At 39.1% G+C, this 26,161-nt stretch overlaps 1 protein-coding gene across 3 annotated transcripts in view; it reads left to right on the forward strand.

The window, feature by feature from the left end:
• LOC126184280 (protein UBASH3A homolog) overlaps nt 1–24,611 on the forward strand; it is a 256,403-nt gene extending 231,792 nt beyond the window's left edge. For all 3 annotated transcript variants that reach the window (XM_049926659.1, XM_049926666.1, XM_049926674.1), the window contains 3 exons: nt 3,825–4,076; nt 4,166–4,411; nt 21,728–24,611. In XM_049926659.1, coding sequence (XP_049782616.1) covers nt 3,825–4,076; nt 4,166–4,404 — 491 coding nt within the window. In that variant the 3' untranslated portion in view covers nt 4,405–4,411; nt 21,728–24,611. The remainder of the gene's footprint in view (nt 1–3,824; nt 4,077–4,165; nt 4,412–21,727) is intronic.
• The last annotated feature ends 1,550 nt before the right edge of the window (nt 24,612–26,161 follow it).

The following is a 26,161-nucleotide window of genomic DNA, read 5'->3' on the forward strand; positions in this document are numbered from 1 at the left end:
GTGGTCCTACCACACTTCCTTGGGGCACTCTTGATTATACCCTTGATTCTGATGAACACCTGAATTTACTTATAAGTTTTGTAATTTAGTCAATACAATGAGAAGTTAAGGCATGTGCTACAAATATAATTATAAACTTTTGATCATTAATGATGGAGTAAGGAACATGCACAAACTTTACTGTAGTTAGTAGTTTCTGGACAATTTTGTGGCAGGATGTGTGTAAGCATCCTGGGGATTTTCAAGCTCCCAGTAACTTATGTAAGCTAATAGATTGCCTTTATATAGACTAACCAACATTCTTTTCACAATTACAGGAACTTCTATAAAATAATTAGTTTGATTGTTTTTATAGCAAACATTTTTTTATAAATTCTATTTCAAAATAACTTATATTTCTTTGAATATTTGATTAATAATTTGGAAATTTATGTGAATATGTGGTCATATCCAAACACATCTGAATTTAATTGGCTCTTTATAACCCTTGCTTTGTGTAGCAGGCAGTTTCACAGCAACAAAATCCCCTCCATGGAAAAAAGCTTAAGGTTACAAGAGTAATGCAGCATTTCACCTTTTTTACTACTTCCACCTGCTGTTGCAACTGGGAAATGCAGACTGGATCACATGTCATTCCATCACATTGCACAGGTGCTCATTGTGATACATCTCATGACGGTGTGAACCAAAGAATGACTCACATCTTGGGGAACACATTGAGTTTGTATGCCAACTTTTCCTGCCAGAAAAATATATGGCTCTGATATAGGAATGGTTACAAATAGGCTGCAAGATGATCTGTGTCTATTCTGCAGTTTTTCCATATTCTTTCAAACACCACCACTCATTCCTAGAACTGTCCACATCCTGAAGTCTGGAGTTTGTCCTGTATGTCATTACCTGATGTAGGCCTGCTTGTAGTAGTTTGTACTGTAGACACTACTGCATTTGGAAGTGACTATCAGTAATGCCAGGGCAGACTCTGTTCTTATTACTAAACACAACTTTACACAATTCTTCACTCCAGTTACATCATTCACTAAATGACATCGTTCACTAAATGATTGGAGGCAGGTTACTTGGTGACAAGCGGTGAGAGGGTAAACTGATGCAGAGTGCCCTCACTTGTAGCTCAGCTTGCTGCATAGTAGTCCCTGTTGATCATATAATATATTGTAAATGCAACATGATCCTAATTTGTGCTGCAGTGTCTGGGCTATCAGCACTGGCAGCTCCTCTGATGTGACAGTCCAGGTGTGATTTTGTGTCCTGCTGTCATTGAGGATTATGTACACCATTCTTGGGCCACTGCTTCGCTGCTGATACACAGCTGACACCTCAGACCCATTATGCTAAGCAGATCTTCAAAATAATCAGTCATTCGCAATAAAATGTTGCTGAAATTCTGTTAATTGCATGACTAGTGCTCATTTATGCTCACCTGGCAGCATAAAAATATTTGCTAATACAGTAAGATGATCAAAGCAGCAAGTAACACTTTCAGCAAGGCACATTAATTTTTTTATGTGCTCAACATTTTCTTGTGACATTGTCAATGGTCAGCAGTCAGTGGTCTGTAGGATTGGGACATGAACTTAACCTTCTTCGTGGTGTTGGTTTAATCCTCCCCCTTCTCTGTTGGGTTATTAAAAGCACAAATATGTCATGCCAGTTTGCAATTCACTGTGTAACTGATTCAGCTAGATGGCAAACTGTCACTCTTACTCCTTCCTTTTTCTAGGCTAAATGTTTACACCTAAGATACCTGATGTGATAGTATAGGGTGATTCAAAAAGAATACCACAACTTTAGGAATTTAAAACTCTGCAACGACAAAAGGCAGAGCTAAGCACTATCTGTCGGCGAATTAAGGGAGCTATAAAGTTTCATTTAGTTGTACATTTGTTCGCTTGAGGCGCTGTTGACTAGGCATCAGCGTCAGTTGATGCTAAGATGGCGACCGCTCAACAGAAAGCTTTTTGTGTTATTGAGTACGGCAGAAGTGAATCGACGACAGTTGTTCAACGTGCATCTCGAACGAAGTATGGTGTTAAACCTCCTGATAGGTGGTGTATTAAACGTTGGTATAAACAGTTTACAGAGAATGGGTGTTTGTGCAAAGGGAAAAGTTCTGGATGGCCGAGAATGAGTGATGAAAATGTAGCACGCATCCAGCAAGCATTTGTTCGCAGCCCAGGAAAATCGACTCGCAGAGCTAGCAGAGAGCTGCAAGTTTCACAATCAACTGTATGGAGAGTCCTACGAAAAAAGGTTAGTTATGAAACCTTATCGTCTGAAATTGGTTCAAGCACTGTTTGCAGCTGATAAGATTAAAAGAATCGATTTCTGTGATTTTATCCTTGCTCAAATGTAAACAGATGAATCTTTCATTTCAAAGATTGTGTTTAGTGATGAAGCAACTTTCCACACTAACGGGAAAGTCAACCGTCACAATGTCTGTATATGGGGCACTGAGAATCCGCGGGAAACAACTCAGTATGAACGTGACTCGCCTAAGGTGAACATTTTCTGTGCAATTTCAGCCAATAAACTTTTTGGTCCCTTTTTTTTCGAAGGTGCTACTGTAACTGGACTACAGTATCTGGAGATGTTAGAGAATTGGCTGTTCCCTCAGCTCGAGCAAGAAGCACAACAATTCATATTTCAGCAGGATGGAGCGCCACCACATTGGCACTTATCTGTCCGTAACTACCTGAACGTTAACTACCCGAGGCGATGGATCGGCCACCAGGCAGCCCGTGACAGAGCACTTCATCACTGGCCTCCAAGAAGCCCTGATCTCACCCCCTGCGATTTTTTCTTATGGGGGTATGTTAAGGATATGGTGTTTCGGCCACCTCTCCCAGCCACCATTGATGATTTGAAACGAGAAATAACAGCAGCTATCCAAACTGTTACGCCTGATATGCTACAGAGAGTGTGGAACGAGTTGGAGTATCGGGTTGATATTGCTTGAGTGTCTGGAGGGGGCCATATTGAACATCTCTGAACTTGTTTTTGAGTGAAACAAAACCTTTTTTAAATACTCTTTGTAATGATGTATAACAGAAGGTTATATTATGTTTCTTTCATTAAATACACATTTTTAAAGTTGTGGTACTCTTTTTGAATCACCCTGTACTTACCTTCAGCAGGTGAAATTTGTAGTACTGCCGATAGACACACACACAGAAGCGTAAGTGACACACAATCCTAGGTTTCAGAACTAATAGTTGCTTCTGTGGGGAGGAGAGAAGGATAAGTTGGGGAAGATTAATGGGGGGGGGGGGCACACAAACCCTCAGATGAGAGGAACCCACCTCGCTACAGATTGTACAGTTCAAGCTGTTCAGAATGTGTTGAATTGAGGGTAGCAACACAGGCCTCTGCTTGGGCCACCAAGATGAGAGGGGCACCATGCAAGTTCTAGTGTGTATCAAAGTAGCGGAAATTGATGTGGCTGAAAGTGTGTAAGGGAAAAGGGGGTAGGGGGCGCTTGATGAGGAATTATTTATGTCGAAAAGTGTTCTCAAACCAGCCCTCACCAAGGTGTAGGTATCGGATCAGTACTAACATGGAGTTATAGCATTAATATTTCAAATATGTTACAGTGATATGACTCATTTTGCGACTTACATTACTAGCTTTTCATTTCACAGTACACTCAACAGTTCCATCACTTTCATTATTTGATACCAAATATTTGTATATTCCTAAATATACTGTATTTTTAGTATCTACTAATGAATGGATGTTGTAAGATTTAGTTTAATAATTTAGCTGATGTGTTGGAATATATATGTATTAGTATCTCTCCTGTGCAGGGCTTGGACAAGAAGATAAACTGCCTATAGCAATTGAACCTGGTCTCTTTGAGTGGTTAGCATGGTATCCCGATTCTCTTCCTGACTGGATGACTATCGAGGAATTACAAGCAGCAGGTTTTAATATCTGTGCAAACTATAAGCCACTTATACGTGTAGAGGAACTGCATGACCGACAAGAGAGTGTTGAACAGTTTTATATGAGAAGTTTTTATGTAGCACAAAGTATCGTGAAAAGCACTGCTGATGTTGGTATGTATGAAACAACTTATAGCTTTAAAATGTAATCATTGTATCTTCATTATAGAAATTATTGTATTATGTTTTTCCGATTTTTCTAGGAGGAAATGTTTTGCTAGTAGGACATGCAGCAACACTTGATGTCTGTTCCCGTCAGCTGACAGGATGTGCACCTAGAAATCGTGCTGATATGACTCGTTTGATACAGAAGATACCATATTGTAGTACAGCTACAGTTCGTGAGGTCAGCGCTGGAAAATGGGAACTAGATGAACCACCAATACCACCTGTTACACACTCAAATAATATGCGCTTTGATTGGAAGGCGCTTCTTTCATAACAGTCACGTAAGTATATGATTTCATCTGAATATAACATCTAAACAAAAAACTGGAAAATTAGAGTTGCCATTTTGAATTAACATGTATAAATAAAAGACAATCTTTATTACTAGAAATGTAAATTGATATTAAACAAAATAGAAATTTAATTGGTCAAATTTAAAGTACTGATGTCATCAGCACTTCTTTGGGGGAAAAGGGGGGGGGGGGATACGGTGTTCATAGGTATGGACTAGACAAGCATAAGAAACAGGAAAGCACCAGGGTTAAAATAATAAAGAAGATGGTAATAATGAACAACTGTAAGGAAAAATTCATTTGCTGGCAGAATCAAGGCTATTGGTGAAGATACATTGACTGGAGATGGATTTAAAAGAAGTTACAGAAGCTGAATAAAGTGGCATAGAAAGGGAAAATGATTAGTTGCTTGGAGAACTGTGACTATATTGATGTGAAGATTTACTGAATATTGGCTAATGGAATATCAATTAAAGAATCCAGTGAAAGACTGATTAAACTGGTGGACAACATGAACAATAATCTCAGCTCAGGAAGTAGGGGCACAAGTAAAAGGAAAGTAGTGGCTGTATTTGTCAGCCAGACATCTAAAAACAGTATGTTTTTTGCGATCAGAGATGATTTGCTTGTATAGCTTAATGCGTGTCATGCCAGACTGTTTTTTATGAATATGAAGATAATGAATTTCACTGAGGTGAATTGAGATGAAATCTATGAAAATGAAATTATGTGGAATGATTTCAGTAAAGTAGTGCTCAGAAATGATTAACTCCACTGTGTTAATCATGTTGTGATCAATGAATATTTGTAGCATATTATCAGTGGTCATATTTCAGAATGGAGAACTATTTTTGTAGGTTTGGACATAATAATAGGAAAACCATTGACAATGAAGGTTTAAGTCAGGTGGGGAGAGTTGTTGAGATTGCTTAATTGCCTAATATGTTAAGCTATTGCTTACAAAAAACAGGTAACCAGGGTTTGGGTATTGATCTAGTATAAATTATAATTATTAGGGACATGTCATAGAAAGATGAAACCTGCTGAGACTGAATCTATACACCAGATTAATTATTAGTTTGTAGGCAATTTCTTCACACATCTGTAGATAAATACTGTGCTGATAGCTAAATAAGTGCCCATTATTTGTGTATTCTGAAAATGGGATTACTCTGAGGAAAAGCAAAAGTATATGAATATCTGAGTACCCCCACCAGTGAACATATCTATGGCCATAGATGAGCTGGTGAAGGTCTCATGGCATAGTGTAGGAAGATATCGCAGATGGTACATGTGGAGTATAGTATGGACAGACCCACTAACCCAAGTGTTTACTTGCTGAACGCACTAGACTGGGCCAGTCAGTTCGCATGCTGAGATCAACCAACATGGTCCTAGCTTCAGCACTGCACTGTGCTCTTGGTTCCGTGTGCTTTTTGCTTTGATCATTCATGCTGGTTGCATTTGTTCTTACTCTGTGCCAGTCTCTTTATGATGTTTGAACTCTCTGTTCCCCCAAGGATTGACCCATACAATATGTTTTCTATCTCTCATTGTTCGACTCCCTGGTTTCCCAGTCAAGTACCCATCATCAACTATATTAGTGACATTTGTGCCAACTGGACAATTTAGTGAGATTGTCATGCCTATGCAGATAAAAAAGCAGTGACAGAGGACATCCGTACATGTGTGATACTTTTTTCACCCTCATAGTGTTAAATTGTAGCCACCATGGTTCCTACATTTATGCAATGCTGACAGCAACAGTTGTGGCTCTCAGCTGCTCAGACGGAATGTGGAACTGATGCACTCCCAATACTGTACTAATGGCAAGCCAGGCACCTGCAGAGAAGTTTTCTCCCCCACTGCGCCCAACACTGTTCACTGTTTTTGAGGAAGGTGGAAGAATTGCCTGCACCAGTTCCTGCTGCACTGCCATGTAAGGCCTAATGTTGATCCACCTCATAAGGTCACCTTGTTATTGTCCAGAAGTATGGAGTTGTACAAAATTGTGCTTAATTTGAAGTCCTGTAGCTACTCTGAGAAACTTAACTTTGAGGAGCTCTGTCAGTTACTCACACAGCATTTTGGACATCAAACACATGTGGTGGCAGTACAGTTGCAGTTTGACAAGCACTGCATGTGCCCCATTCAGTCATCTGTGTCTTAGTTGCCAATTTGCAAGGTCTCTTGTGTAAGTGTTAGTTTCAGTGTCCCCATTGAGCTACCTGACATGCAGACTCAATGATTAGAAATGTCATCGTCTGATTAGAACCTGACCTTGAGATCCAGACTTGAGGTATTAGCCTCGTCTGACCCTTCTTTATCCAAAGTTGCCAAAGTTGCTGAAACACATTAAGTTACGGCAGTGGCAAATGATGCACTTTCAGACATATGGCAGATAGCAAGGTTAGATATGCATGGTAAACAGAATTAACTGTTCCATCAGGTTGGCCCAGTGACATTCCCTCTGCTGATCCATCATGTGATGACACCATTAATGATTGAGTGGGATGATGTCACAGCACTGCCTGTCTTCACCTGGTGGTGAACTTGATAGTGCAAGTGAGTTGAAGAGTCAGGGTCACTGCTTGCAATGTTTTCGAGCTCTCAGCATCTCTCTCCTTCCTAATATGTTTCCACTCAATGGGAAAGTCAGTGGTCCTGCCCCAATTGTCATTCTGTGCGCATTAGACAGGATTGCCTGTCTAATGTGTGAGATATGCCAAGAGCTAGACCATTTGGTATCAGTTTGTGATAGTCGGCGAGTCGCATGATGGTCGTCAGAGACCCAGTATTTTCCCAAGACTCAGAAGCTGTCCCTGATGCCCCATGAACCTTGTCCCACTGTATTCTACTACTGTGGTTAGGCGACCGATTGCATTTCAAGCCAACATGACGGCAGTGGTTAGCCTAATTAACTTACACATGTACAGGCTCCTGGGCTGCCCTGTGTTCCAGCAACCACATTTTCAAGTAGCGTTTTATAGTAAACAATGTATTTCACTGTGAGACAGTACTTCATCTCAGCACTTTATAAGAATGTGGGATGGTGGCAACTTTCATTGTTATTGGTAAATTTACCATTGGTGCAAAATATTTTTGTGCTAGATGGATTTCCTGTTTTTGGATTCTAGATAGTTGTCAAAGTCCATTTAGTGTCCCAATCAGTCCCCTTTCAAGATTTTTACCCTTCGCTATGGAAATTCAGCCAGCAGTTTTAGAATACCTTTGGTCATGCAGAAAATTTGAGACCCATGTTTCTCTCTTAAGCCATCAGCAATACATAAATGTATTCATTGCTGCCCCATTCCATTTTCCATGTGTGACGAGTTCAAAGCCAAGTTGCAGCATTGACAGGAACTCAACATCATCTTTCCTATTTCATCTAGTCAATGGACCACTGCTTTATTGGTGATTCAGAAGCCAGATGGCATTGTGTACCTTTGCAATGATTTTAACCAAGCAACCAGCACACACTGTGTCATGGATTAGTATCCCATTCCATGTCTGGAGGAGTTATTGGTGAAGTTGTCAAGGGGGCAAACTAATTATTTGTAGGTGAAAAAGGGTGCCCTGTGTATCATTTTTGACATTACAAAGTTTAAGATTTTTGTGTGTGTGTGTGTGTGTGTGTGTGTGTGTGTGGAGCTAAGTTCCTTCTCATTCCTGACAACAAACCGCTTGTTTTGTTTGTCAGCCCTCATTCTAAGCTACTGGATAGGATTGACCATTGATTGCAGATGTGGACACTTTTTCTCAATAATTATTGCTATGACATTCTTTACAGTCCACTGCCCAGAAAGCCAATGCAGATGCACTATCGTGGTTGCTGAAAGGACCAGATTCAGAGTTCGATCACAAGAGACTCTTGTTTTCGCCTTGGATGATACCTTGCAGCAGACATTGCTGATTTTTCTGTTGACCGTGCAAGAGGATGCAGCTGCCATGCCCACCTACCCACTTCTCTGAAAAATTATCTCAGCCATCAGGGATGGCTCAAGTTTCCTCATAGGGAGTGGGTTCAGAGTGGTATACATTTTACTTACTATGAGGTCAACTCAACATTGTCCAGTGTGTCCTCAAGCTTGCCACAGTGGAGCAAAGCTGTTGTGACTTATCATCCTTCCAGCACTCTGTCGTCTCATACTCCAACTGCTGTATGTAATGCACTCAGGTATGTCCCATGTGTTGGCTCTGGCATGATGTCATGTTTACTGGCCAGCAATCGATCATAACATTGAACGTTTTGTGCGGGATTGTGCAGTCTGTGCGCAGAACCAGACTGCATCAAGTCAGTTTTCCCCTTGTTCAGTACCAGAGCACTCTTGGCACGTGGTAGCTTTGCAGACTACTTTTTTGGGAAGCATATGGTTGTTATTGGTGGATGGTGGATGTGTTGTCCAATTTCCTGTATGTAGGCAGAATGTAGAATTTATGAAACAGACAACATACCATCAGACTTTTGGAAAAATATCATCCACAAAGTTCTGAAGCTAGCACGAGAAGTTAAGTGCAAGCACTATTGCACAGTTAGCTTAACAGCTTGTGCATCCACATTGCTGACAATAATAATATACAGAAAAATGAAAAAGAAAATTGAGGATCTGTAAGATGACGATCAGTTTGGCTTTAGGAGAGCCAGTTCTGATGTTGCACTTGATAATGGAAATAAGAGTGAAGAAAAATCCAGACATGTCATAAGCTTTGTTAAACTGGAAAAAGTGTTCAGCAGTCTAAAATGGTGCAACTTGTTCAGAATTTTGAGGAAAATAGGAGTAAGGTATAGGGCATGACAGATAATATAAAATATGTACAAGACCCAAGAGGGAACAATGAGACTGGAAGAGCAAGAAAGAAGTTCTCAGATTAGAAAGGATATAAAACAGGGATGCAGTCTTTCTACTCCTCCTGTTCAGTCTGGGCTATAAGCAGCAGTGATGGAAATAAAAGAATGGTTCAAGAGTGGGATTAAAATTCAGGGTGAAAGGATATCAGTGATAAGATATGCTGTTGACATTGCTGTCTTCAGTGATGGTGAAGAATTGTTACAGAATCTGCTGAATGGAAATAACATGCTAATGAGTCCCGAAATATGGGCTGAGAGACAATAGTAATGAGAAGTAGCAGGAATGAGAATAGCAAGAATCTTCACATCAAAACTGATGATCACAAAGTAGATGAAGTTAAGGAATTCTGCTGCCTTGGAAGCAAAATAACCAATGACAGATGAAGCAAGGATGACATAAAAAGCAGACTAGCACAGACAAAGAGGGCGTTCCTGGACAAAAGATATGTGTTAGTATCAAACATAGGCCTTAATTTTAGGAAGAAATAAATTGTATGGAGGTGAACCATGGTCTGTGGTAAAACAGAAACAGAAGAGAACTGAAGAATTTGAGATGTGGTACTACAGAAAATGTTTGAAATAAGGTGGACTGATACGTTAAGGAATAAGGAAGTTCACCAAAGAATCATTGAAGAAGGGAAAAATTGGAAAACCATAATTTCTTCATGTATGGATTCACAGCCACATTGTATCATCTAAATGATATGGTGGTTAAAATGGTTCTGTCATTTAGACAATGTGGGAAAAACAGACAAAAAGAAGGGACAGGATTATAGGACAGGTGTTACAATGTCAGTGAATGACTTCCATGGTACTATACCGAGTTCCAGAGGGTAAAAACTATAGAGGAAGGGAGCGACTGGAATACATGCAACAAGATTTTAGCATAAGATGTTATGTCACAGATTTTCGCATTTTCAGTGGTATCCAGGATCTAACTACCACTCAGTTTCACCTGGGTTCTTACTTAGAGGTCGAAGAGTTCATTGAACTTTCAAGCCCCAAATGATGAAGTCTGTTTGACTCATGCCACGATGATGGCTTTCTGGCCATGGATGAGGTGCAGCCGATTAATGAGTGCAGGCCGGCAGAATGTTTGCATGGGTGTGAGCCACGGGACTTCTTGGATTTGTGTGGATTTGTTACACCCTGAGTTGCATGCCCTGGAACATTGCAGTGCAATGCATTTTCCTTGCGGGGCTGCCATTTGGGCCCTGTCTTTCAGCTGGAAGCAGGTATGGCTTCCAGGTGTAGTGGTGGGCCATAAAGGTCTGCCTTCATTTGTGATGGATGTTGGCAAGGAGCAGGTGACCCATCATTCAAATCAGTTGTGTCTGTGACCCATTGGACATGTGAGGCCACTGTCTCTGCACCATCTGGGTGACAGGGTTGATCACAGCATTTCCTTGGTTGCAGCCTCCCAACTGCAGCAGCATGCACACCATGTTCTCGTTCTCACTGCACCCATCCATACTGCACATGCCACTGTCCTAATTTTGTCCGCAGACTAGGGTGCCAGCGGCAAATGCTCCTGTGGCTCCCAGTGGCTGAGACATGGACTTGAAAACTGCACGCTCCTTTCCCGACTTGCCTGTGGATGAGTTGTCATCCGCACCATTGCAGACAGAACAGCTTTCTGCCAGCCTTCACATCTTGGCCGCATGTTGCCTTGGCCTGCTCAATCACCAGATCTGTCTCCAGTCAAGCACATATGGGGCATAATCAGATGATAACTCCAGTATTATTCACAGACAGCATTAACCATTCCTATATTGACAGACCAAGTGCAATAGGCATGGACCTCCATCCCACAATCTGACATCTGACACTTGTGCAACGGAATGCATGCACGTTTGCAAACTTGCATTCAACATTCTGGTGGTTACACCGGTTATTAATGGACCAGCATTTCACACATGCAATGGTGTATCTCATGCTTACATTAAACTGTGTTCTTACAGTGTTAACCACTTGAATAAACTGAAGAGCCAAAGAATCTGGTACACCTGCCTAATATCATGTAGGGTCCCCTGAGCACACAGAAGTGCCATGACACAACGTGGCATGGACTCGACTAATGTCTGAAGTAGTGCTGGAGGGAATTGACACCATTAATCCTGCATGGCTGTCCGTAAATCCATAAGAATATGAGGGGGTGGAGACCTCACGTTGCAAGACATCCCAGGTATGCTCAATAATGTTCACATCTTGAGAGTTTGGTGGCCAGTGGAAATGTCTAAACTCAGAGTAGTGTTCCTGGAGCCACTCTGTAGCTATTCTGGACATATGGTGTGTTGCATTGTCCTGCTGGAATTGCCCAAGTCCATGGGAATGCACAATGGACATGAATGGATGCAGGTGATCAGATAGGATGCTTACAAATATGTCACCTAATAGAGTCATATCTAGACCTATCAGGGGTCCCATATCACTCCAATTGCACACGTTGCACACCATTACAGAGCCTCAACCAGCTTGAACCATCCCCTGTTGACATTAAGGGTCCATGGATTCATGAGGTTGTCTCCATACCTGTACATGTCCATCTGGTTGATACAGTTTGAAATGAGACTTGTTCACCAGGCAGTATGTTTCCAGTCATCAACAGTCCAATGTTTGTGTTGATAGGCCTAGGCGAGGTGTAAAGCTTTGTGTCATGCAGTCATCAAGGGTACACGAGTGGGCCTTCGGCTCCGAAAGCCCATGATGTTTTGTTGAATGGTTCTCATGCTGACATCTGTTGATGGCCCCGCATTGAAATGTGCAACAATTTGCAGAGGGGTTGCACTTCTGTCATGTTGAACGATTCTTTTCAGTCGTCGGTCCCATTCTTGCAGGATCTTTTTCCAGGCACAGAAATGTCAGAGATTTGATGTTTTACTGAATTCCTAATGTTTACAGTACACTCTCAAAACGGTCATAAAGGAAAATCTCCACTTCATTGCTACCTCAGAAATACTGTGCACCATTGCTCATGCACCGGCTATAACACCACGTTCCAACTCACTTAAATCTTGATAATCTGCGATTTTAGCAGCAGTAACTGATCTAACAACTATGCCAGACGCTTGTTGTCTTGTATAGGCATTGCCAACTGCAGTGCTGTATTCTGCCTGTTTACATAGTTCTCTATTTGAATACGCGTGCCTATACCAGTTTACTTGGCACTTTAGTGTATATTACCTAGAAAAATGTATTATGAAAATTTTGCTACTCTACATTAATTAATGTTTGATGTTATGATACTTTTTCCGTCAGTGTAATTACTGTTACATCATTCAGTATCACTGGTGAAATGCCACAGTTTTTTTTTTTTTTCATAAATTTTGCTCATTCAAACACTTTGTTGTTTATGTGATGGAATTAACTCATGCCCATCAACACCAGGCTGTCTGTGTCCCCCAGCCTCACACGGAGTAAAATTGTCGTTAGGACAAATGTCACCATCATCATTAGCTGTTAAGGCTCACTCTCATCTACTTCACGCTCATAACCATATTAAACGTTTTTTTTTTTTTTTTTCATAGAAAGGGTGTAAAGAAGAGAGGCATGGTGCAGAGTGAAGTATATACAAGAAGTGGTGGGAAAAGGGGTGGGAGTTTTCGAAGGGAGGAAAAGGATATCTATTGCAAGAGAATGTGACTCAAGGGAATAATATCAGTAATTAATAAATAAAGATCAAGGGGAAACAGGTAGCTCTGGAGTCTCCAAGAGGAGAGAATGTAATAAGATACGAATGTTTAGAAGAAAAAGGCTAGATCAGACAAGAGATGAACTCACTTAAAGCCAGGGTTTCTTGGGAACTATAGCATGTATTGGAAGAACACGTACCGTTACCGTGGCTCACAGGAGTTAAGTTTGTGGGGTACAAAAGAGAGAGACAATCTGTATGATAAAAGATGTGAAATGTTTTCACACTAGGGAATATATTGTAACATTTGTGATAACTGGAAGACCAATAATGTTATAAGCTCACCAGACAAAAAACTGGTTACCTCAGTGTGCATTGCACAGATGAATCGTTAAGTCTTCGTAGATGGCACAGAAATCGAGTCACGTGCTCAGCCACACACATTACCTCTGTGAGTATAAGACAGTGGTGATTAGTGAGACATTTATGTTTCAAGTGGACATTGTTCATAAACATGAGTAAATGTAAGGACATGACAGATTGGCAAAAAGGGATAATTGTGTTTGGCCATGTCCTTGCTGTACAGTGTGTGAAGTTGCTAGATTTACTGGTGTTTCATGGTAGATTATTCAATGTGCTTACAAGCAGTAGCGTAACACATGTGGTGACGGAACATGATATCAGAACTGAGGCCGGAAAAACATCCTGACTGAGAGGGACCAGACACACGTTTCATAGCTTGTGAATTAAAATCGCTTCCAGATCCACACGTACAACAGGAACTGCTGCAGGCAGTGAATGAAGGTCCATTCCCATCTTTTAGTGAAACAATATTGCACTGAGAACTGCATACAATGAGCATTTGGAGTCAGTCACCTCACAGTGGGACATTGATACCCCTATTTTTCAAGACGACAACAGCAGTGTTCATTGAGTTGGAAGACTGTGGAATAAAGATAATGAAGGGATGTTGTCGGTATGAGTCCAAGACATGAAGACAACATTACTACATTTGAGGCAGATGGATGGATTGTGTTAGTGGACTAGAAAGCTTATACCAAGTCAGTTGTAAACACATTCATAGAGAAAAAAGTGTACTGAAGTTTTGTTTGTACATCAGACCTGCAAAAGAAAATAAATTGTATGGACCATGCCATGGTGAGGTGGCCTGTATGCCTCAATGATATAGCCAGCCTTAACCTAAGATATAACCACATTGAAGGGGTATCTTTGTAGAGGCTAGCCTAACATATGGTTCCTGAAGAGGGGCAGCAGCCTTTCCAGTGGTTGCAGAGGCACCAGTCAGAATGATAGAATGACCTGGCTCAGAATTAGCAAAACATGGCTGTATTATGTTGGTATTGTAAAGGACTGAAAACAAAGAGAAACTGCAGCTTATATTGCCCAAATGCGTGTAGCTTTACTGAACGGCTTAATAATGATGAAATCATCTTAAGAACAGTATTCTGGAGGTAAAACAATCATCCATTCAGATCTCCATACAGGGACTACTCAGGAGGATGTTGTCATCTAGGGGGGGAAAAAAGTAGGTTTGTGGGTGTGGAATGTTAGATCCCTTAATCAGGATTTAAAAAGATAATGTGATAGGTAGAAATTAAATGTGGTGTGGTGGTAGGAACAACAGGACTTCTGGTTGGGTGAGTAAAGGATTATGAACGCAAAATGAAATAGGGATAATGTAGGTTTATAGCAAATAATGACTACATCTACACCTATACTCTGCAAACCACTGTGAAGTGCAAGGCATGGGGTACATCCCATTGTATCAGTTCTTAGGGTTTCTTCCCATTCCATTCACATAAGGATTACACAAAGAATGATTGTCTGAATGTGTCTGTGTGTGCTGTAATTATTTTAATCTTATCCCCATGATCCCTAATGAGTGATATGTAAGAGTTGTATTATATTCCTAGAGTGATCAGTTAAAGCTGGTTCACGAAACTTTGTTAATAGACTTTCTCGGGATAGTTTGCTTCTGTCCTCAAGAGTCTGCTGGTTCAGTATCTCTGTAACAATCCCCCATGGCTCAAACAAACCTGTGACTATTTGTGCTGCCTTTCTCTGTATACTTTCAATAACCCCTGTTAGTCCTCTTTGGTACAGGTCCCCACACTTCAGAAGTATTCTAGAACTGGTCATATGAGTGATTTGTAAGCAATCTCCTTTGTGGACTGATTGCACTTCTGCAGTATTCTAACTATAAGCAGAAGTCTACCACCTGCTTTACCCATGACTGAGCCTACTGACCTTCCATTTCATACTCCCTACAAAGTGTTATACAAGGTATTTGTATGAGTTGGATGATTCCATCATTGACTCATTGGTATTATTGTCATAGGATACTACATTTTTTTCATTGTGTGGAGTGCACAATTTTACATTACTGAACACTTAAAGCAAGTTGCCAATCTTTGCACCACTTTGAAACCTTATCAAGAATTGACTGAATATTTATGTGGCTTCTTTCAGGTAGTACTTCATTATGGATAACTGCATCATCTGCAGAAGGTCTGAGGTTACTCTTAATATTGCCTGCAAGGTCATTAACATACGACATGAACAGCAGGTGTCCCAACATACTTCCCTGGGGCATACCTGAAGTTAGTTGTACATCTGAAGATGACTCTCCATCCAAGAACACATGATGCATCTTCGCTTCCAAAAAGTCCTCAGTCCAGTTGCAAATTTTACTTGATACCCCATATGATTATACTTTTAACAATAACCAAAGGTGTTGACTGAATCAGATTCTTTTTGGAAATAAAGAAACACTGTGTCTGTCCTGCTGCCTTGTTCCAAAGCTTTCAGTACGTCATGTGAGAAAAGAGCGAGTTGATTTTCACATGATTGATGTTTTCAGAATCCATGCTGGTTGCCATTGAGGAAGTTATTCTATTCAAAATGCCTCATTATGTTTGAGTGCAGAATATGTTCTAAGATTGTAAAACAAATCGACGTTAAGGATATTGGACGGTTGTTTTGTGTATCACTTCTACTACCATTTTTGTAGACTGGTGTGACATGATTTTTTCCAAGAACTGGGCACAGTTTATTGTTCGAGTGATCTACGAAGGATTATAGTTAGAAGAGGGGCTAACTCAGGCACAAATTCTGTATAGAATCTGACAGGGATTCCATCAGGCCCTCGAGCTTTGTTCAGTTTTAATGATTTCAGCTGTTTCTCAACACCACTGACACTAATACTTACTTCATTTATCACTTCAGTGGTACAAGGATTAAATTGCGATAATTTCCTGGATTTTCCTTGTGAAGGAACATTTAAAAATGGAGATAAGCATTTCAGCTTCTGTTTTGCTACCCTCAATCTCAGTTCCTGTCTCATTTGCAAGAGACTGGGTTTTGTGAAAGATCAATTGACAGTATTCTGCTATGGTAGTCATTGAAGGCATCATGCGTTGCTCTCTTGACAGCTAATCACGTTTCATTCTGCATCTCTCTGTCCATAGCCCTACGCTTTGTTTTACACCTATTATGCAGTAATCTCTGTTTGTTTAGAAGTTTGTTTACAATGACTGCATACCATGGAGTGTCACCCCATTATGAACTGTTCTCCTTGGTACATATCTATCGAATGTATGGTCAATTAGTTTTTAAACTTGAGCCATATTGCCTGTACTTGCTCATGCCCCGTGTTGAAAGTTTCAAGTTCTTCATTGAGATATGACACTACTGATTTTTTTGTCTAGATTACTGAACATATATATCTTTCTGCTTGGTTTCGTTGCCCTTTGTATTTTGCTAATCATTATTGCCAACAACTCTGTCATGGTCACTGATACCAGGTTTGATGCGGACGTCCTCAAAGGGGTCAGGTCTATTTGTTGCCATAAGGTCCAGTATATTTTCATCATGAACTGGGTTCATAACTAACTGTTCTATGTAGTTTTCAGATAAGGCATTTAGTAAAGTTTCACAGGATGTCTTATCATGTCCACCACTTAAAAATCTGTGATTTTTCCAGTTTATTGTTGGATGATTAAATTCTCCGCCAATTATTACAGTATGATTGGGGAACGTATGTATCAAGTGAGCTGAGGTGTTCTCTAAAGTTTTTGATTACATTAGGAGACAGTCTGGTGGGCAATAGAATGATCGAGTAATCATTTTATGCCTATGCCTGATATTGTACCCTACCCAAACTATCTCAACATGCATCTTCAGTTTCTATCTCGGTGGATTTGAGTTTCTTGTCTTCTGCGCCAAATACAACACCTTCATTTCTCATTTGTGTATCCTTTTGATATACACTTAAATTTCCCCCAAAACTTGGACTGCGATCAATTTCAGTTTTTAACCAGCTTTCTGTACCTCGTATTACATGAGCTTTACTGCTTTTCATGAGCGCTTCAAACTCTGTCACTTTGTTGTGAATGCTTCAGCAGTTAACCATTAGGATTTTAATACTCTCACCAGTGGGAGGCTTTTTTTTTTTTTTTACACTTACATACTTACACTTTTGAGATTCCTACAACTATCGTTATCTGGATTGGATGGAAAGTCGCCTAATCTAAAAAACTCTTGTGTGCACCCCACACACAGTCAGCTACCTGAGTAGCAGCTTCTGACTGTGCACCCCATAACTATTTAGGGGGACCCTACAGTTCTGAACCATATGGTGCAACTCTAGGAAATCGCAGTCAAGCTTGTCAAAGAACCTTCAAATTCTCTGGTTCAGTCCTTCCACTTCACTCGGAACCAAAGGGCCATGATCAGTTCTGGGGACAATGGTGCAAACTGTGTGCTTCAATGAACCTCCATGCACAAGGCTGGTCTTCTCAACTTTTTCTGCCGGGCACTGGACTGACCCAAGTATGATCTCGGAGCCCAAAAAGACAGGCATCATTTGTTCCAATGTGTGCCACAATCTGCAGTTTGTTGCACCCTGTTCCCTCAGTGTCTGTTGGAATAGCCCCTTCAACATGTTGAATGAGGCCCCCAGGCATACACACCTAGTGCATCTAGTGTCATTTCCTGTCCCTTGCTGCCATTTCTGTAAGAGTTACCATCATTCACTGCATGTTTGAACTGCCGATGATTAATAGACACCTATCCTTTTGCTTTTGCTTCCTTTTGATACCAGACAGAACAGGTTTCCCCAAAAATAGATGAAGTGAGCTCACTGGCTCAATTTCAGTTTCATCAAAAGACAGCATCTCAAACTTGTTGATTAGGGGGATCAGTGCAACACTGTGGTCCCTGTCCACTCTGTAAAGGACACCACCTACATCTACCATTGACACACCACTTGCATTCAAATAGATGAGTAATGATAGATCGCGTACTTTCTGCAGAGGAGTCAGGATCCACACAAGAGGACAGGACTTGATGCATCTCTGGTACCAGTATCACATGTACATGACTCTCCGGAGCTCTTCCAATTCACAGTAGCTGCCAATCATTTGAGAGTAGTTGGGGCTGTTTCCAGCTACTTACGAACATCAACAAACTCATCCCGTGTTCAAGGATGGCATTCACAGTGGGGCTGAATTTTGACTGGTGCAGTGTCACAAAAACCAATTTACTACAAAATACTCATAGATTATACAGCGACAGTGGTACCTTACAGAAATTCTCGAACTGCACATTTACTTGCCTCAATATATAATGAAATTCAGGTGTGATGTATTCTGTGGCAGTAACTGTGAACCACAAACACTGATTTGCTATGGAATAAGTTACATATCCCGAACACTTGTACTGCTAACATATGAAAATACAGTTTTGTAAGCATCCAAAAAAAGAACCTGTTTCTCATGTAATTATACAATGAAGTTAGAGAACAGTTGTTTTGAATGACGATAGGCCCACTGTTCTCAAATAGTTTAAAAGGGCACAATTTATGTTTAAGCCTACAGTTGACAACAACACTAGCAGATTACACAATATATCACAATACAAACAGATATTGATACAGTCAGTGAAAGATTATGCAGAAGCAACACGAACAGTAAAATATGTGAATCTAGAATTTCCAATCTGCAGATGAATCTTGTAGAGATGGTCTTATACGAAGGAAAGTTCTGAAATTGGTTTTTATATATAAATAAACGTGCAAATTGCATGGATTTTTCACTTAGCTGTTTTTGTGCCAACTTCTACACTGGCATATCGAAGAAGAACAGTGCAGCATGAGTTTACCTCAGTCAAAATTGCTATAATATGCGGCACCAACAAAGCACAACTTCTGCCTGTTGCAGTTAAGAAAATAGGAATGAGAGTAAGCTACTATGAATGGCATAGCGAATGCTTTAGACTGACCAATATTGGTATAAAACCAATGCCTGTAATAGCAGTAAAGGTTTATATTCCTTCTAGCTTCATAGATGATGAAGTGATTGAAAGAATGATAAAATAAAAGAAATTATACTGATAGTTACACAAGACAAAAGTTTAATTGAGATGGAGGACTAGAATTCAGTAGTGGGGAAAGGAAGACAAGGACAAATAGTAGAACAATATGTATTGTGGGAAAGAAATGAAAGAGAAAGCCACCTCACAAAACTTTGCGCAAAGCCAAATTTAGCATTGTTAACACTTTAGATTTCTACAAGGGTCGGAACTTTAACAGTGGCAACTATTTATTTACAGCCCATACGAAAGAGACACGTGTTTCAAAGTTTTACTGGACTTCAAAGTAGTCATCAGCATTGCATATAACCTGTTGCCAGCTATGTGGAAGTCATAGGATACTCTTAGCAGTGCCAGTTTTGTTGACAGTTCGAGCATTGTCGTCTGTTGCCCGACAAATTTGTAGCAGTTCTGAAGCAAATGCTGTGAAGTGTTTCCTTCAGTTTAGAAATCGAGTTGAACTCACGAGGGCTAAGTCAGGGGAGTGCAGTAGGTGGTATAGCACTTAGCAGCGCCATCAGTCAAACAAATCAGTAACAGCTTGCTCAGTATGTGCTTGAGCATTGTCCTGCAAAATGATGATCAGGTCCTGCAGAAAGTGTCATCCCTTATGTCTCTATGCTGTTCATTTTTGGAATACAACCTACAACCCGCTCAGAGACCTGTAGTTCTTGGTATTTGAAACATAACTTTTTTTGTTGAAACGTGTTGCTACAGGAGAATGCCGAGGATAGGCAGGTAGATTGAATAACTTTTGCAGGGATACTGAAATAAATTGGGAAAAAATATATGGTAGAATTTGACTAAATGAAGGGGTTGGTTGACAGAACACATCTTGTCACATCAAGGAATTGCTAATTTGTTAAAGGAGGGGAGTGTGGGAGGAGGTGTAAAAACTGTTGAGGGAGAACAAAGCTTACCTACAGTAAGCAGATTTCAAATGCATATAGGTTGCACTTGTTAGGCAGAGATATGAAGATGCTTGTGGTTGGACAGGGTAGAGAGTAGTGCAGAGAGCTGCATCAAACGAGTCTTCAGGTTAATACAGCCGCAGCAGCAGCAGCAGCAGCAGCAGCAACTAGTATGCAAAGCAGCAATGGATCAAGTTATAGTGTGGATTTTTTTATTTATGACCAGCAGTATCTTTCGAGTGGTATTGTTCACACAGTGAATTTTGTGGCATTGCTGCTAACATCTCAGCCTTGCTTCCATATCCATTCCAGAGGATGTATACAGTAGCTTACAACAAATGCATTTGAATATGAAATTGTACATTACAGAACAAATTATGATCTAGATGTTGAGACAACAAAGATAATTCTTTGGAAAGTAATGTCTCCTGTGTAGCCAAGTTTATGTAGCTATGGACCTAGCTCTTTGGAAGGTAATGTTTCCTGTATAGTCAGGTTTATGTAGCTATGGACCTACACCACTCAATAACCATTCAGATTTGAGTCTAAGGTTTTTAAGTTCTTGCTGGAATCTCCTACATTAAAAAACAGTTGTCTGTTAGCAGGAAGATGGGAATGTATAGATACCATTATTTACATTGAAATAAAGTATCAAGTGGCAAAAAGGTCCACAAACTGTGAAGACAGACAGTCATGTTATTTCCTCTCCAGATCTTGAATGGTTATGGTAGTAACTTTTATTAAACTATGTAATATTTTCTTCCAATTTAATCTTAACATTGACTTCTTCTGTACTGGATCACCTTATATAAACTTCTACAATATAATTCTGTTGTCAAAATTATGTTTAATATGGTGCATCTGCTCCTGAACATAAAAAGTTTTGCATATATAGAATCACATAGAAACATGTTAGAGCGATATCTGTCAGTGGCAATTTATATTTTGAAATGCATTATTTTGTATGCAAATTCATAAATAACAACAGATTGTTATATGCAAATAAAAATGGACCCATCTACGAGCACAGAAATTAGTACTAGAAAAGATGAAGGGGCAAAGTATTGATTAATCATGGTGATACAGAAAAATAAATGAATGGCTACCTCATGTGCTAATCCATTCATTTATTTATCATACAGATAAATAAATGAATGGCTACCTTATGTATTACTTGATTCATTTATTTATCTGTATTACCAAGATGAATCAACACTTTGCCCCTACATCTTTTCTAGTGCTGATTTCTGTGCTCATAGACAGGTCCATTTTTATTTGAAATGCATTATTTTTATCATGTCTGATGACTAACACTAATGTAACTAATATCGTGCTTTATCATCAACATAGAGAAAGACAGATTGCTATTTATTGTAAAGAAGACACGTCAATCGAAGACGGGCACAATTAAAAGACACTCACAGTGTTCAGTTAATTTAACATATATTTCATGGCATTGTGATCACTTCATCTAAAGTTTCTCTTCCACCTTTGTAAATTGTAATTTCTTCAATTTGTTGCAGGGATACTGTTCTAGTTCCTGGTGATAAAAGCATTGTGTATGTTGTATGTATTAAGAGGTTTGGACTCTCTTTTGTGAGCATACTCTGCATATGTTTCGGCAGCTAGCACTACCAAAGTTTTACCCCCTGAAGTCATATGGTAATGTGAACTAGTCTGTTTTGCTGACAAGGCACGCAAGCACCATGCCAAAGGTGTTCCCAAATACAAGACCATTTGTGTATTATTTATATAATTTCTTGGACAATATTAATAAAACATTATTTTTTAAATAATATTCTGTTAAACTTAATTAATATATTTTAATATTACAGTTACATATCTGTTACTTATGGATACAGGATTTTTGAAATATTAGTGGGCTGGCTATTTAAGATTCAATATATTTTTATACATGTTGTTTGTTCATATTGTTTAGATATGTAGCAGGTACTGTAGCTTGACAGAAGGTTATATCCAGTAGTTAGTGACTTCTGGTGATTAATGTCACTGAGATATGGGAATTGAATCGCTGCATCTCCACCCTTAAATTTTTGTGGCTAAACGGTCTTGGTTCTCCTTATGCCAGTCAAGAAGCTGCTTTAATAAAGAGCCAAGTGCATTAACACACATGTAGCAGAAGAGAGGTTAGACACGTACATTTTTCATTCTCTTTTTAATTATCTTTTGTAACTGAATAAGTGAACATTATGGAAAGTCATTGTGACAGTTCAGTTTTAAACACAGGCACAACTCGCTTGAAGGTAAATTTTATAGCTGTTTTCAAATGTAGCCTGCCCCACCGGTGTCAAAGAGGCTTTTAGTTCTCATTTTTAGTGGATTAATATCATAAAATTCTCTCAAAACACTACATCTTATAACCTAACAGTACCAATCAGCTTGTTATAAATAGTAATGATACAGCTTCTCCAGTTTTGTTTCTACACACTTATGTGGCAGCATTTTCAAGTCAGGAAGTTTTTAAGATAATATATGTATATACTTATTTTACTCTTGTAAATTGAAATCTCGGAGTACTTAATATTTTACTATTAATGAATGAAATATCTTCAAGACATCTATCGGTATTACATGTCGGTGATGGAATTATTGATGATTTAATTTGTCACTTTCACTTTACTTGCTGTCCACTTAATGACCTTTTGGGTTTGGTAAGGCAATTGTGGACTGAATATGTGCTGCAGTACACCATTTAGTTTGTGTAGCAACTACTTCTTGGATATATGTGGACTTCGTGAAAAGATTCTGCCAAAAAGCTATTTGTAAACACTAAACTTTTCTGTCACTCCATTAATATAGACTGAGGCCATTGATGAGCTGATTTGCACAGAAATAAATTTGGAAGACACCATATTCTAAAAGGCAGTGGAACATGAAAAAAGTGAAGATGAATTTCTTCCATTAAATGTTTGTGCAGTGAAATTCAGAGGCAATAGTTTCTGATATTTAAAGTGACATTTTGTTGTTACAAACAGTGTTGCACTGGGGTACCGAAGAAAATTTTTGATTGTGTTGATTTCCTAGCAGTTATTCTTTAATTTTAATTAAAATTGCTCATGCTTTAGTACAACACACAAATATTTATTTATTAATGTTGTCACAACAGTATTTTAGTTGTCAAAAGAAATTTGAAATAGGTTTCTGTAAGTACAAATTTAGTTGAAGTAACACTTATTTTAAGAATTCTGTGATTGTCTGTTAAGAAGGGATTTAAGTGTGCAATGCAATTATATTTCAGGAATGTCATTAAATGTGATGGGATGTACGGTCTAACAAAGATTTGAACAGGATAAAACTGTGTGCTGGACTGGGATCTTTGCCTTCTGTAGCCAAGTACTGCTCTGGTTGAGCTATACAAAAGTATGATTCACAACCTGCCCTTGTAGCTCCACATCCACCACTACCTTGTCTCCTATCTTCAAGACTCACTGCTGTGAAAATTTTTGATTAATCATGTTGCTTTATTAAGGAGTAGGTGCTACAGAAATAGTAAGACTGGTAATAAATGAACAGTCAACTGGTAAATTTTTCATACAACTGGACACAGCACATTAATAAATAATCTTCAGTGATTAATGGCATTCCTGATGAACTTAATTTTTAATTTGCATACACCAACTCCTTCACTAAATGTCTTGATACTTACCTTTTTTCATTATATGATTTGTACAATAACTTAGCACATTCCGTTGAGAGTAATAAGTGTCTTAATTAGATTTCTTTTAACTAGAGAATAAACTTTAATTCTTGTCTGTGTGGGAAATGGAACTTACCTGTCCAGGCAGAAGTTACATTTCTGTGACTCTTGTAAGCAGCTGAATAATGGTTATGCCCTATTGACCATGTTATCCCTTATTAAGTACATGTTTGAGATGTAGTAAATTTGAACAAAAATGACAGATTAAACGGAAAGGAACATGTATGACAGTATGTATATGTAATTACCAAAATTTCTTGTAATTCCATTTTATTTTTCTTTGATGGAATGTTGTCATGCAGAGTTTCAAGAAATATGTACTGGAGTCAGGTTCTTATGACTGGTACAGCATTGTATGATTTTTTTAAATGAATATTTTTCTTCTAATTAATATTTTGAAGAGAGAATGGGTTTTCTATTGCTCAGCTATTAAAGATTTTTCTTGTATCAATGAATATTTTACAATACAATGTGAAAAATCATGGCTGTGTTGCAAGTTATTGCTGTAATTGCTTTCTATTTTAACATACCATTAATAGTGGTAATATATTATTCATGTTGTGCTCAATATTGTATAATTCAGACTGACATCCTCCCAAAGATGAAATATATGTATATTTTAACAGTTGTTACCTGTACGTATACACAATGTTTTACAGATGTGTTCAATAAATGCTACTTCCATTGAATTCTGCATTCACAATTATGTTACCTTCTTTCTACTTCAGTTTTTTTCTCTCCTTCAGAACATTAAAGAGGAAGACAATTCCATGATTTCTCTTGAAATGTATAGAATGACTCTGGTTAAATGCTGGCCATTTGTGGGTTACTAACAAGGGAACATCCCCATCGCACCCCCCTCAGATTTAGTTATAAGTTGGCACAATGGATAGGCCTTGAAAAACTGAACACAGATCAATCAAGAAAACAGGAAGAAGTTGTGTGGAACTATGAAAAAATAAGCAAAATATACAAACTGGGTCGTCCATGCGTAACATAGGCAATATTAAGGGCAATGTGAGGCGAGGAGCGCCGTGGTCCCGTGGTTAGCGTGAACAGCTGCGGAACGAGAGGTCCTTGGTTCAAATCTGCCCTCCACTGAAAATTTTGATTTCTTTATTTTCGCAAAGTTATGATCTGTCCGTTCGTTCATTAACGTCTCTGTTCACTGTAATATGTTTAGTGTCTGTGTTTTGCGACCGCACCGCAAAACCGTGTGATTAGTTGACGAAAGGACGTGCCTCTCCAGTGGGAACCGAAAACATTTGATTGCAAGGTCATAGGTCAACCGATTCCTCCACAGGAAAACACATCTGATATTTTGTATACGACACTGGTGACAGCATGTACGTCACATGACAGGAATATGTTGTCGACCCACCTAACTAGTACACTTGGCGAATGGGTGAAAAGTTTCTTCTACCTTGCCCGATTTAGGTTTTCTTGTGGATGTAATAATCACTCCAAAAAAAGTGATGAAAACATAAGAGTTTTTCACATAAACTGAAAATAAAAAGTTAAAATTTTTGGTCGAGGGAAGATTTGAACTAAGGACCTCTCGTTCCGCAGTTGTTCACGCTAACCACGGCACCACGGAGCTCCTCGCCTCACATTGCCCTAAATATTGCCTATCTTACGCATGGACGACCCAGTTTGTATATTTTGCTTATTTTTTCATAGTTCCACACAACTTCTTCCTGTTTTCTCGATCGATCTGTGTTCAGTTTTTCAAGGCCTATCCACTGTGCCAACTTATAACTAAATCTGAGGGGGGTGCGATGGGGATGTTCCCTTGTAAGCAGATCTATATGTTAATAATAATAATAAAAAAAGAAAAAAGCTTGCTACCAGTGAGACAGTTAAATTTAACAACAGTAATAAATACCTTGTACAGCAGAATTTCTACTAATTTTCATGGAAGAATTAGTTGCTCGAAAGAGACAGTTTCAATGGCTGCATATTGCTCTCTTGCGTAGCTGTGAACATCAATATTATTTTTATTTTTTTCCCTTCAAACTTTGATAGATAACTTATGACAAATTTTATTAGTGAACTGTGCAGGTGCAGTCAGAATGTCTACCTCCTTGAAGAGGCTCTGGCAAGACAATTAACTTACTCAGAGTATTATGGGAGAAGGAGTGGAAACATGCACAGTACGTTAGAGAACTTGATCCCTCCGAAAGTTAACTACACAAGGAAGATTTTCTTTGCAGCTTTAAATATAAAATTTTTTTGCAAT

This window comes from Schistocerca cancellata, chromosome 1, assembly GCF_023864275.1.
Source record: "Schistocerca cancellata isolate TAMUIC-IGC-003103 chromosome 1, iqSchCanc2.1, whole genome shotgun sequence".
NCBI lineage: Eukaryota > Metazoa > Arthropoda > Insecta > Orthoptera > Acrididae > Schistocerca > Schistocerca cancellata.